Genomic DNA, 14,219 nt, shown 5'->3' with positions numbered 1-14,219 from the left:
GAACCTCATGGGCATGACCTGGCAGTGTTACGACGTGCACTTTCCGGACGAAAAACTTGGGCACAGAGAGGGTTAACGTGTGCCCAAGCCAGAGCCTTCCTTCACGTTAAAGAACTCGGGTACCATGCCCACGGGCAGGAGGAGCCCGCACCAGCCCACGACCAAAGCCAGGGGGAGCCGAGAACACAGTGCTACCTGGTGCGCCTTCTGCGCCAGTGGCTCGCTGGGGGCCGGGAACGGGGCCTGGAACGGCGGCTGCCCGGGGACGGCCGGGGGCACGGCTGGCTGAGCCGGCAGCGGGAACGTGGGCGTGGGAAGCAGGCCGAACCCTGGCATCTGTCCGTTAGGAGGAAGTGCAACCTTGGTTTTCAAAGAAAGTGTGAGTAGGTTTTAGGTAATAGCTACCAAAAATAATTTTTAAGAAATACTTTAAAATGCCTTCAACAGATTTTGATCTAAGAAAAATTACAACGACATACAATAGTGACGAACAATTTCCACAAATAACAATCACCCAAAGAACTGTTACACACTGAAGTGTGTTGGTTAAAAACCCTATGACTCATTTCAACGTGACAAACACACAAGGTTTGGGTTTCATGTATTTAAAGATACAACTTCACTTATGTGAGGACACAGACTGAACTTAAAGTCAAAGGTCTGACTTTCGGGAGAAACTGGCTGGAAGCAGTCACTTTGAGGTTCACCCCTTGAAAACTTCACTGCAGCCCTGATGGGTGGGGCACGGGGCCTGGGCGGACCCTGTGCGATGCCGGGTCATGGCAGGAGCCTGGGTTGTGGGCCAGGTCCCTGGTCCAGCGTGTGCAAGAGGCAATGAGTGGATGTTTCTTTCCCTGTGTTTCTCCCGCATCCCCTCCCCCTCTCTAAATACATACATACATACATACATACGTACATAAAACCATTTAAAAAATTTACTCTAAGGACAGTTTCGACTAACAAGCCCACTTTTGGGACATCAAATATAATAACGACAGTGAACCACAAACTAACGTATTTCTGTACGTGCCATTCCATTCCCGTGTCTGCATAATTAAAAGTATAATTATAAGGTCACAAGAGAGGCATTCTTTCTAAATTATCTATAAACTTTCAGTAATTGTTAAACATTTTGAAGTAAGTTCATAGGTTTTCTTCCTATCTTAAACAGACTTATAAAATACTTCTCAAACTTCATTCATCAACATGTCATTGAAATCACAATGTAAGTTTCATATTACCACATGTATAAAATGGACGGAAAATGATATAAGAAAATGGAGATAGCCTAAACAGATTTCTCGGGACCCTTTCTAAACTGAGGCTACCAAGGGCCGCCCCAAGACCAGCCGCGCAACAGAACGCTGCACAAGGAACACAGAAGCAGCCCTCTGGGCCGACCACAGCACCACAGGGCCAGGGTCCGTAGTTCTCAAAAGGCCCTTCCCTGCCCCCATTAACTCAGATGCACAGTCAGGTTCAGGGAGCTCTGAACTAGAGGCTGTGCTAACCCACACCCGAGGACTCCCTGCAGCTCTCCTGAGGGCCGTGCCCCTTCCTCGCGTCCTGCGCGGGAGGGCGGACAGCCTCTCGGCACCCACCACCAGGGCCCAGAGAGGCCCCTCCCACGGGAAAGAGCTCTGCCACTAGACTGGCCAGCTCCCTGCAACAGGGCCCTAACTGCTCGCTAAGCCACTTGAACAGAAACACCCGGTATTAAAGTACAAGCATGCGGTATTTGGCATCCTTGTTTTGATTAAAGCGAAGAGCACCTCCGACCAGTCCTGTGCTGCACAGCTGCACACCGGTCTGTGAGGTGCAACTCGCAGCCCCCGATGAAGACGCCGGAAGGTGAGGGTGCCCAGCTGCAAGGGAAGCGCCGTACCTGGTGGTGCCCGGGGTCCTGCTGCAGCGCCATCATCGGAGGCGGGAACGGGTCCATGCTCTGATGCTGGGGGTAGGCCGGCTGCTGCATGCCGTCGCCAGGGAACCCACTGGAAAAATGCGAGTGACCCTGTTACCCGTCCGGAGCACTCGGGGTTCTCACCCACGCGTATACAGCAGCACAGAGAATGCTGTCTAGCCTGGAACTCGTAGCGTATGTCAACTCTAATTTGTTGTGGGCTGAGGGCTGTGCCCCTTCCTCACGTCCTGCGCAGGAGTGCGGACAGCCTCTCCGCTACAGTTGACATAGCGTATGTCAACTATAATTTAAAATAAGTGATTGAAAAATGGAAGAAAAATATCTAGGAATCATTAATAATCAACATTTTGCGCGGGCTGGGAACCAAAGTGTCCCAGGTTCGATTCCCAGCCAGGGTACATTCCTGGGTTGCAGGCCATAACCCCCAGCAACCACACATTGATGTTTCTCTCTCTCTCTCCCCTTCCCTCCCTAAAAATAAATAAATAAAAATCTTAAAAAAAAAAAAAGAAAAGAAAAAGAAAAAGAAAACCCGAAACACCAGTGTTTAAAAAGACATGACTGTCTATGGAAAACAATCTCCCTCCTTGACGTTCCTCAAGCTGTGCCTCGCAGAGACCACCGACTCCCGACACTGAGGAGCGCAGACTCACAAGGGCGCCTGTGGCGGGGACGTGGCAGGAGCGGCGGCGGCGGGCAGGGCAGTGGCGGCGGGGGCAGCAGGGGCAGCGGTGGCAGAGGCCGTGCTGGCAGCAGAGGCAGCAGCATCTTCTTTCTTTGACTCCTCCACGGCTTCTGGCTCATCGTCATAATCAAATCGGTCTAGCAGCTTCTGCAACAGGTACATCAGCACTCCGCTTTAAAGCTGACTGTGTTCAGTGCACAAAAGCTTTGTAAAAACAGCAGACGCTTCTACCATCTCCACTCCCGCCATGCTGTCGTGCACACCACCATTCCCGCACATGCCCCTAGGACCTTGGCTCATGGGCAACCCATCTTAACACAAATGTCACGTGAGACATTTTTTGTTCTGCTTTCTTCCCCAATTATAAATGCAGTGTTTTCTTTCTGACCATTGTCTATATGCTTATTAGCGATATAAATGTTTTACTGAAACAGTCATGTTCCTAGACAAAAAACTTGCGACTCCACATGGATTACAACGGTGCACATTTCCCAGGAGGCCGTGAAATGCACAAAAAGCAAGACCACCCAATTCGGTCACTACAAAAGCCGTAGGAAACGGCTCACTACCTGAGCACCAGCTTCTTTCTAATAACTTCACAGCCACCTCAGATGACCAGATTGTTCATTTAAAAAGAAAAAGAAAGAATGAGGGCACTCAACAAGATCACACCCAGAAGAACCACTTAAACGCCGACTACACTTATTCAGAAAGGAAGGAGGGAAGGGGGGCCGCAGCACAACGCACACCCACTGTGTGTTTGGGTGGACCGCCCACAATGCTCCCCCACCACAGGAAGCAGGCCGGGAGACAGTTTCTTCGCTTTACAAACGAGGACACTGCGGCTCTGGCCATCACCGAGAAGCGCCGCCGGGACGGGAGGGCCGAGGACGGCAGGATGAGGATGTGGACGCCAGTCTTCTCCGCCTCCAGCCCCGGCTCCGGCACCCAACGCACGCCCCCTCTGCGGCGGTGTCTGCTCCGCGCGTGGGCTTCCAGCCCCAGACCCCTGTGTGGGCCGAGTCCTGGGACCGCTCTGCCACACCGCACCGAGCACCGGGTCTCTAGGTGCGGGAGGGACAGCACGTGCCCTTCCCTGTGCAGCTCCGGGCCACGGGACTGAAGTGCTGACTGTGACCGCGTGATCCAGACACCGCGCGGCTGTGCACGCGCTGGCTTCACCCAACCCTTGTGGCATAAGACGCAGGTGCCGCCGTCACCCTGCACGGCGGTACGCGCCGAAGAGCTGAGAAACCCCACGTCGGTGCACTGCCACCCTCGACGCCTGGGTCCACAAAGACAAACCCGTGGCCCCTGCACTTCGCCACGTGTGGGCATGTGTTTTAAGGTTTTAAGATTTACACCTACTGCTTTGGAAAAAGATTTGAAGCAATTAAAAAATTAAACTGAGATCCATCCACAAACACATTTTTTGTTCCTTTTCAGGAAACTGAAAATCTATGAGTCAGCTGAAATACACAAATTGTTTCCAGTCAACCTGTTTGGCTAGCTTAAAACAGGACTTTTTAGCAACAGGAAAAGCACAAAATTCCTTTTTTTCTGAACTTGATATAAAAACAAACATTGACCAACTCACTTAAGGTAAAATACTAGAGGAATTCCCATTCAAAGTAGCAAGCTAGGGACACCAGTAGCATTGCTACTATTCAACACTTTCCTGGAAGTCCTGGCCACCAATACAATGGGGGGGGGGAGGGGAGGGAGGGAAACAGGTTTAGATGTAAAAGAGGAAAAGAGTAGCGACCTAGAAAAATCTGAGAACCAACCAGAAAATTAAGCATTTAATACCATGACCATTTACAAGGTAAAATAAAAATCAACAGTTTTGTTCTATGTCATCATTAACCAAATGAAATATGAAACATTAAACATGAAACATGACTAAATAGCTAAGACTAAATGAAACAAGTGTACAAGACATGAAAAAAGACATTGTAATATATGGACACTGTATAAATAAGCTGTCAATACTTCTTAAATCAGCCTATAAATCCACGAATTCCAAAATACATGCTCAAACTCATCTGGAAAAGCAGGCTGTGATGGTTACTTTTATGTGTCACTTTGGCTGGGTTGTGGTGCCTAACTGTTTGGTCAAATATTAATCTAGCTGTTGCTGCAAAGACATTTAAAAACCGAGATTAATGTTTCCACTAGAAGACACTGACTAAAGAAGTACCCCCTAGCCTGGCTGGTGGCTCAGTGGAGTGAGGGCCGACCTGTGACCCAAAGCATCCCTGGTTCGATTCTCAGTTAAGACCCATGCCTGGGTTTCGGGCCAGGTCCCCAATAGGGGGCGCGTGAGAGGCAACCACACATTGATGTTTCTCTCCCTCTTTCTCCCTCCTTTCCCTTCTCTCTAAAAACAAATAAATAAAATCTTAAAAAACAAATCCTCCATAATCTGCATGGGCCCCAACGAATCGGTTGAAGGTTTAAGAGCAGCAACACGGAGACCCTGCCCTTCAGAACAGACTCAGCCTGGAACTGCCACTCTCGCCCGCGTCTCAGCTTCCCGCCCGCCCCACCCGTCTCAGGCCCGCCAGCCTCCATCGCTGTGTGAGCCAGCGCCTCAAAAACCAACCCATTGCTGCCTCTCCCCCGTTTCCACCCCTGTTCTGTGTGTATAAACCCGGCCCTTTTCCTGGTGAGCCTGACGACAAACACGCCCAGGAACAGCCAAAGAGAACGTGGTGCGCAGGGAGGAAGGACCCGACACCTGGAAATAAAATGTGGTGTGTGAGCTGTAAGGATTTAAACTGTAATGCAGGAATAAACAAATATATTAGAGAGTCTAACAGACAGGCACAGAGACAGGCACTAAACAGAATTTAGTGTGTGACCAAAACGGCGAGGGAGAAACGCTCATTTCTAAAAATATAAAGATTTAACTGCCTTGAACCATACTCTAAAGCAGGTTCCAGAAGAATGAAAAGAGACAAACATAAAAAAGATATAAAACTTCTAGAATAAAATAAAAAATTAAACAATGTATAGATGGGAAGGTTTCCTAATCAGGACTCCAAATAAAAATCTAATAAACAAAACCATAGTATATGAAAATATATGTCCACATGTACAGGGAAATAGGTCTGAAAAAAATACACAAATCTGTTCAAAGCAGAGAAACTGCTTCCCTTTTTTCTTTACACAATTCTGTATTATCTGCATTTTCATCTTATGTGTACATGCCTTTTGCACCGAAAAGTTTTATCTGACCTTCTTCTGATCAGCGGTTGCTCATAAACCACCAAGATGCAGGACAGCCAGTGTTCACTGCACGGGGTCTTACTCTGGACCACCGGCACCACGTGTCTTATACAAAACATGACAGCTAACGTCATCATACCTTATCATTAGAATGTTGAAAAGAAATCAGAAATCTCAAGATTAACATTTAGTTTTGGGGCCTTCAAACACGCTTATCTGCAGTGAAACCTATCAAATGAAATAAGGTTTACACAGCCACAAACGGACGAGGGTGGAGTGGCCTGGGCCAGCACCTCAGCCAGCGGGTCTGGGCTGCGCGTTCTCCTCACACCAACACCCGTGGCAGCTGCCCCTCTTACACGCCCAGGCCCAGCAGGGCAGCGCAGACCCGGAGCCCAAACCCTCACGCGCATGTGGTGGCCAAGGCTCTTTCACAGCAAAACTCGGGAAGCAACTTCCACGCACACGGAGAGGGGAATGGCTGAACAAACAGTGACGTGTCCACACAACGGAGTGGGCCTGACAAGCTCTCCAAAAAATGTACATCTAAACCTGTTAGCCTTAACAGCACCACCAACAAGAATGAGACGAGAAGATTAAGATCAAAATAAGCAAGTTAAACACTGTGTGTGTGTGTGTGTGTGTGTGTGTGGGTGTGTGTGTGTGTGTAATACGACCAAATAAAGGCATATACCCACAGGGAATAAATTCTGAAAAAACGCACAGCAAAGTGTTACAGCAGTTATCTCCAAGTACGGGGTTCAATGGCAAATGGTCCCCTGCTTCCTTTTCCTTTATTCTGCCACTGGAAAATCCCTCACAGAGAATACACTGAGTCGGTAACTAGGAAGAACAGTCAGTGTTTTGATGTCCCCGGGAGAACGTGCGACACCACAAACAACAGAGCGAGCGCTCAAGACTCCGGAGAAGGCCGGCTCCCCGACCCCCAGGGCGGGGCACAGACACGAGTGGGCAGGCAGGTGCCGTGGGGCATCGTTACCTTGTCAAACGCAGTGGCTTTCTGTTCGGGCGGGGGCGTGGGAGCTGTCTTCAACTGGGCCGTGAGAGCCTGAACTTGAGCCATCACAGCATTGTCAAGGGCAGGAGACTGTGGTTTTGGAGGCTGCTGGAAAGTCTGAAGGATCTGCTGAAGCTTAAAGAATGGGTACACTGATCAACCACATCACAAGGTAAACCCATTGCATCAAAAGGCATTTTTCACTAAGAAAGAACCCTTCAAGGTGACTCGAAATACCACAGGCACAGAGTAAGCTAGGAAGAAGAGCCAACATTTCAGGAAGGGTTACTTTTTTTTGTGAATAAATACAATCAGGGATACAAGGTGCACTGCTTAAAGTTAAAAATATATGTCGACAACCCCAATGGTGAAAAATAATGGTCAAAGAGAAACTACACTGGGTAGCGAGCAAGGTAAATACATGTGCTTTGACTCTGCAGTCAGTCCGAGAGCCCAACCCAGGGCAGCGGCGCCAGTCAGAGCGGCTCTGGGGTTCCCGCCCAAGGGCCCCGCTCAGCCCCAGGTCTGCCCCTGGTCTCTCCCCTGCCACACCCCCCCTTTCCTCGATGCCACCACCTCCCTAGCCAAGGCGCTCCTAGTTGAACAGCGGAACTATTGCCTCCCTCAAACGTGTCCATCATCAGGGACAACAGCGCCAAACTGCAACGATAGCATCTTGGGTGGGCAGTTTACCTGTTGCCCCTGAGTGGTCTGAAACAGCTGGGCCACGGCAGCAAAGGCGTCGGAGCTGGGCAGCTGTGAGACAGTTGGTACCGAGTTTGCAGTGGCGAGTGGGGGTTCTGAAGAGACTTTAACCGGAGGCGGGGGTGAACCTAAAAAAGAAAAGGACATCGAGGCCTAAGAAGACTTTAATGCACCCATTTTCCTGTTTACACTGCATCGAGCTTTTTCACCAAAGCAACACTCGGTCCGGTTTAGCACGGTAAAAACATGGACTGGACCGGGGCACCGGAGTCTGTGCTGCACGGAGTCCTGGAAGAGCGGTGTTTTCCCTGTGAACGATTGCGGGGAAAATGCCCTGCACCTCCCACGATGTAACCGCAAGTCTCCTTCTCGTGAAAGAACCCCACCGCTAGAAAGAGACCCCCAACGCCCCATGGACGGGAAGACACAGCCTTCCCCACGCTCGCTCGCAGACGCGCGGGGCCTCACCCTCGTTGTTGGTGACGCTGTCAGCCCCCGGGGCAGCGTTGCCGCCCCCCGCCGCCATGTCCAGGAGAGGCTGGATGATCTCGATTTTGAACACTCCGTTTTTTTGCCAAAGGTTCAGCACACGGACTATTTTACTCTGTGAAGTGTGAGAAAACATGAACACACAATAAATTTTTGCATAAATAACCCACTGCGCCTCACAGAAGTAGTGAAGAAAAAGTCCCAGGCCAATTTTTCCACGCTAAATCCGTTTCGTAAACACGGAAGGAAAATCGACCATCGGAGCCGCGGCCTGGCTGGACGGCCGTGACGAGCCTTTCATCTCAGCAGTGGGAGCCCCTGCCTCAAAAGAGCGCGGGGGGAGGGACGGAAAGTGACACAGCCTAGAGACTCAGAAGAAGTGGATTATTTAATAATGAAGAAATGTACTTGAAGTTTCCGTATTTACTTTATAGTTAAAAAGAAACCTGCCCTGGCTGGCGTAGCTCAGTGGATTGAGCGTGGGCTGCGAACCGAAGTGTCGCAGGTTCGATTCCCAGTCAGGGCACATGCCTGGGTTGCAGGCCATGGCCCCCAGCAACCGCATACTGATGTTTCTCTCTCTCCCTCCCTCTTTCTCCCTCCCTTCCCTCTCTAAAAATAAATAAATAAAAAGAAATATTTAATTAAAAATATTGTGCAAAAAGTGCATTAAAAAAAAAAAAAAAGAAACCCTATCACTGGAAAAAAAAGTTACAGAAGTGAAGAATTATTTCTTTAGGATGACTGCAACAATTACAATATATATTTTTAATTTATTGATTTTTTTTTTCCAGAGAAAGGGAGGGAAGGAAGAAACGGGGGGAGAAACATCAATTTGTCACTGCTGTTCCATTCGCTTATGCATTCATGGTTGACTCTTGTATGTGCCCTGACGGGGGGCTGGACCTGCAACCTTGGACCCCCGTAACACCAGCCCCGGGAGTAAGAAACCAGGTCTGCCGTCTGACTGCTGGCGAAGACCACTTATGCTCTCGCACTGCTGTCCCTTCTAGAATAAGCAGCCATCTGAGCTGAACCCTGGCCCCCTCGACCACAGAATTTCTTAACCACTCAGCCACAAGTATTCCTCTCTGTCTTCCTCAAAACAAGATGGTGCTCCTTTCCTATTTCAATAGTGTGGCATTCCTAAAGGACTTTACAAGAAAACAGATAGCCCTGGCTGTCTGACTGTGGCTCAGTGTGTGGGGCACCATCCCGAAAACTGAAAGGTTGCTGGTTCGATTCCCAGTCAGGGCACATGCCTGAGTTGGGGGCCAGGTCCCCAGCAGGAAGTTCGTGTGAGAGGCAATGATCAATGTTTCCCCCCCTCTCTTTTTTCCTCCCTTCCCCCTCCTTTCTAAAAATAAATAAATACAATCTTTAAAAAAATAGATAAATATGAGATGATCATTACAGAAAAAATGGGGTTTTGTTCCAAGTTCAGAGATTACTATATGATTAGAAAACATCATAGAGGCTTCCAACATCTAAAGTACATTTAAATAGATTCAAATAAATACAAATAAGAATCATACAAGTTTTAATTTAAAAATTACTAACTATACCTTATCTTCAGATGGACAAAGATATAAATATTGGAATGTGGCGGTTATGTTTTTAGAGAATCTTGGCCCAAAAACATCTTTGTCAGTCCCAAACTGATGGCGAGACTGCCGAACAATGGAGTCGATCACATACAGTCCTGGAACCTTGTACTCTGGTTTGCACTGCAGAGAGAAAGACGGGACGTCAACTCAGAACAGCACACGCACAGGCCGACGGCCACCAACACGACGGTCTCTGTCCGGAAACCGCCCTCGGGCCCGGCTGTCCGGCCGGCCAGGCCCCCGCACAGAGCTACCCTTCTCGTTGTGCGCCAGACCCCCCGGTCTCACCGCTCTCCCACCCTCCGCCTCCCACAGCTCCCCAGGGTCAGCATTGCCGTGCCAATCCCTACACCGCTTCCACACAAACCCGAAGCAACCTGCTAAAAAAACGATACTGATTTTCCCCTTTAACATTATGGACAAGGAAATGTTAACACACAGTCCCAGAGGAACAAAGACTAACGGAGGGCGCTCTGGGACTATGAAGCCCGCAAGACGGGCAGGACACAGGGACAGACCCCCACACGCATCCCAGTGACGCACGCGTCACGAGGACGAGTTCGCGTGAAAGCAGAGCCTCAGGGAAGCCAGCAGCCGCGCGTCCAGCAGCTCACCCTCAGAACCACCACTGCGCCGCACCTGGTCCCGCCCCCGGGCTGGCCACAGGGTGGAATGGCCGGCAGAGGGACGGGCGGGTCAGTGCGGCCCGGTGGAGCCACAGAGCCCCCTGCGGGTGTCTGCGGTCACCTCGGCGGGGGGCGGTCATCGGTCAGCGCGCGCCCCCTTTCCCCTCAGGCGTGTGCACGTGTGTGGTGAAATACGAGCAGACCCAGTGCGCAGGCAGGTGACTGTAATTTTCCCACTTCACTGAGAGGAGCTTTGATTTGCTCCCTCTCCCTGAGCCAGTGCTCAAAGCCACGGACCGGGGGAACAGACAGTGACGCCCAAGTCCCGGCTGCTGTGCTCTGCGGAGACGTGTGTGCCGGCCACACGGCTACGAGGGCACCGCCCCTGGGACTAAGAACGACGCAACCGTGTTGGGAGCAGGGAAGAGCCGGACGGGTTCTACTATGAAGTGTTTCGTCGGGAATGCTTTGGGACGAGCGAAGTGCCCACGGAGGGAGGGCCAGGGCGCCGGGCTGGGGCAGGCAGCGCGCACGGGGGACTGTCCTCCAGCGCCCACCCCGCAGCGGGCGCTCGGCCAGCAGGGCTGCCCTCGGGTGGTTTTGTTTCTTTAAAAACAGCCTCTGGAGGTTCAGAAGAACCTCCAGTGACACCTGCTGGCTCAGTGGCTCTACAAGCAAGCATCTGAATCACGGCGTACAGAGCACATCCCAGACACCGCACGCAGTTAAAATGAGGTGATCGTAAAGTGGGTAGTTACCTTCTTGATGAACTTTTCCACTATTTGAACTACATGCTTGTAAAGCTGAAAAGAATTACAAGAAAATTATTTAGTTTACATGTCTACATTCCCTGCAATATAATTAGAAAATACTTAAAACCTTGAAATCTGCACAATTTAAATGATTCTCAAGATAATACTGAATAAACCATCAGAAATATCAGCCGAAAAAATCATCAGAAAAAATCAGCTGAAAAAATATCAGAAATGAACTAAAACATAAAACCACACCCCCCACCCCCAAACAGAAGGCCCTTTTCTTAGATTTTTAACCAATAAACCTTCATAAGGCAGTATGTATGAGAGGGATAAGAACAATGGAATCAAAACTAAATCATGCAGTTTCTAAAATGAGTCACTTACTTAGGTTTCATCTTGGGTAAGAAATTTAATTTCATGCAGCCCAAATTATTTTTTTAAATAAAAATGAAACTAACACTTAGCTGATTTATGACAAGAATTACACGAAAAAAAAAAAAAAAACCTGGCCACTCTACTCTCCACTTCTGGGAGTTCACTTTTCTCAGCAACACACACACACACACACACACACACACACACACACACACACGGTGACGATCTACGTGAGGTGACAGTACTGATTAGCTTAGCTTCACTGTGGTGCTCACTGAACAATGCATATGTATCAAATTGTGTTTCAGTATATGTTATTAAACGGACACAATCTCCACTTGTTAGCTGTGTGCCCATAAAGTGTCAGTAAAGCTGGGACACTGTCCGGGGAAGCACTAGGAACGTAAGGACAGCGGGCCGGTTAGTGTTCAACGGCTCAGGCCTGCACAGACGCACAGGATAACTTCTCTAGCAACAGTGTCAAAATTTCAAAACCATTTTCTCAAGTTAAATATATTGATTTTACTCTTACCTTAATGGCTTTAATAGCAGCTTTTGTGATGAGAATCATCTTGGCTCTAGAGATGGGAGGTTTCATGTCCATAAGTGAAAAGAGCTTAAGAAAAAAAAAAGCAAAAACAATTTTTTAATTATAGGTAAAGGTAGAGGTCAATTCACCAGTTCTACAAAGGTGTTTGCAGGCTATTAACTAAAAGAGTAACAAACATTTGGAACTAAGTTTAAGAAATATAACTAGTGAAGAAAAGTCAAGAGCTTTCCTATATAACTATACCGCCATTAGTAAGTGGGAAAAGACCATATTAAAAATATCAAAAAAGGGGGGAAAACATTAAGAAATTTATAGCACAATAGAAAAAAATCACAAAACTTTACCTGTCTACATTATGAACATTATGTAGAATTAAAAAATGATTTAAATGTAAACAAACACATTATTTTCCTAAACTGAAATGACAATAGTGTAACTCAGTATTTAATGTAATTTCAATCCAAACCTCACTGAGATTTGACTATTCAAATAATTCTAAGATTCATCTGAAGAAACACATGTATTAAAATCAAGCGAGAAATTTAAAGTGCCATTATAAAGCTGGAAGTCACAGTTTCTGGACTCAGTGGGGGAATAACCATTGTACTAAGCGAGTCACACGGCAGTGAACCCAGCAGTCAGGAGCGCCTGAGAGTTCAAAGCCCCCGAGACACAACGAGAGCGCACAGGTTCTAAAGACATGAGCCCGACGTTTAGATGCTCACGTCTACCTTCTTCACTTTTTAAATGTATTTTACTGTTTATGCTGTGACAGTCATCCCAGTTTTCCCCTCCCCCTCATCCCTCTCAGCCCGCCACCCCTCCCCCCACCAGCATTCCCCCACCTAGTGCACATCCATGGGTCGTGCATGTAAGTTCTTTGGCTTCCCCATTTCCCATAGTGTTCTCACCCTCCCCCTGTCTATTTTGTACCGACCAGTTATGTTTCTTGTTCCCTGGACCTTTTCCCCCATTCTCCCCCTCCCCTCCCCACGGATAACCCTCCATGTGATCTCCATTCCTGTGATTCTGTTCCTGTTCTAGTAGTTTGCTTAGTTTGGTTTTGGTTTTTAGGTTCGGTTGTTGATAGTTGTGAGTTTGTTGTCATTTTACTGTTTATAGTTTTGATCTTTTTGTGATGATGAACTCCTTTAACTTGATCTGGGAAGCACTGTATCTGCCCTTCCATTCTAAATGATAGCTTTGCTGGATAGAGTCATCTTGGATGTAGGTCCTTGCCTTTCATGATTTTGAATACTTCTTTCCAGTCTCTTCTTGACTGTAAGGTTTCTTTTGAGAAATCAGCTGACAGCCTTATGGGAACTCCTTTGTAGGTAACTGTCTCCTTTTGCTGCTTTTAAGATTCTCTCATCTTTAATCTTGGGTAATTTAGTTAGGATGTGTCTTGGTGTGTTCCTTCTTGGGTCCCACTTCTTTGGGACCCTCTGAGGTTCCTGGGCTTCCTGGGCGTCTGTTTCCTTCACCAGATTGGGCAAGTTTCCCTTCATTATGTTTTTGAGTAAGTTTTCAATTTCCTGCTCTTGCCCTTTTCCTCCAGGCACCCGATGAGGATGTTGGAATGTTTAAAGTTGTGCCATAAGTTCCTAAGCCTCTCTTCATTTTTTTGAATTTTTGTCCCTTCATTCTGTTCCAGTTGAATGTTTATTTCTTCCTTTGTTTCAAACCGTTGAGTCCCAGTTTCCTTCCTGTCATTGTTGGTTCCCGGTATATTTTTCTTTATTTCACTTTGTATAGCCTTCACTTCTTCCTCTATTTTGTGACCATACTTAGCCATTTCTGTGAGCACCCTGATTACCAGCATTTTGAACTCTGCATCTGATAGGCTGGCTATCTCTTCATTGCTTAGTTCTATTTTTGGAGCTTTGATCTGTTTTTTCACTTGGGCCATACTTCTGTCTCAGCACACCCATTATGTTGTAAGGGGCAGAGCCTTAGGTATTCACCAGGGCAGGGCAACCCACAGGGCTGCATTGTGGCACTGTGTGGGGGAGGGGTCCGAGAGGGAACACTGCCACTTGCTCGGCTCTCCGCCGGCTCTCAGTCACTGCCCCAGCTGCCCACAATCAAATTGGGCCCTTCTGGTGTTGGCTCCCGGGTGGGTGGGTTTGTGTGTTGTAGGACCCAGTGGGTCTCTCCAACAAATTCTCTTGTGAGGCTGGGAGTTTCTCCCACTGCCTCACCCCCACAGATTTTTGCAGTCAGAGGTTTTGAGAGTTTATCTCCCCACGCT

At 48.3% G+C, this 14,219-nt stretch overlaps 1 protein-coding gene across 4 annotated transcripts in view; it reads right to left on the bottom strand.

Moving 5' to 3' along the window:
• Nucleotides 1–14,219, bottom strand: part of SCAF4 (SR-related CTD associated factor 4) — a 55,093-nt gene that overhangs the window by 20,967 nt on the left and 19,907 nt on the right. For all 4 annotated transcript variants that reach the window (XM_045852647.1, XM_045852649.1, XM_045852648.1 and 1 more), the window contains exons 2-10: nucleotides 11,951–12,034; nucleotides 11,044–11,088; nucleotides 9,618–9,779; nucleotides 8,032–8,167; nucleotides 7,552–7,691; nucleotides 6,841–6,993; nucleotides 2,578–2,756; nucleotides 1,886–1,994; nucleotides 196–360 (exon numbers count right to left, since the gene is read on the bottom strand). In XM_045852647.1, the coding sequence (XP_045708603.1) occupies nucleotides 196–360; nucleotides 1,886–1,994; nucleotides 2,578–2,756; nucleotides 6,841–6,993; nucleotides 7,552–7,691; nucleotides 8,032–8,167; nucleotides 9,618–9,779; nucleotides 11,044–11,088; nucleotides 11,951–12,034 (1,173 nt within the window). The remainder of the gene's footprint in view (nucleotides 1–195; nucleotides 361–1,885; nucleotides 1,995–2,577; nucleotides 2,757–6,840; nucleotides 6,994–7,551; nucleotides 7,692–8,031; nucleotides 8,168–9,617; nucleotides 9,780–11,043; nucleotides 11,089–11,950; nucleotides 12,035–14,219) is intronic.

Source organism: Phyllostomus hastatus, unplaced genomic scaffold (assembly GCF_019186645.2).
Source record: "Phyllostomus hastatus isolate PE091 unplaced genomic scaffold, TTU_PhHast_1.1 phas_contig_948, whole genome shotgun sequence".
Classification (NCBI taxonomy): domain Eukaryota; kingdom Metazoa; phylum Chordata; class Mammalia; order Chiroptera; family Phyllostomidae; genus Phyllostomus; species Phyllostomus hastatus.
Note: the sequence above shows the minus strand (reverse complement) of the source record. Positions and strands in the feature narration are given on the sequence as shown.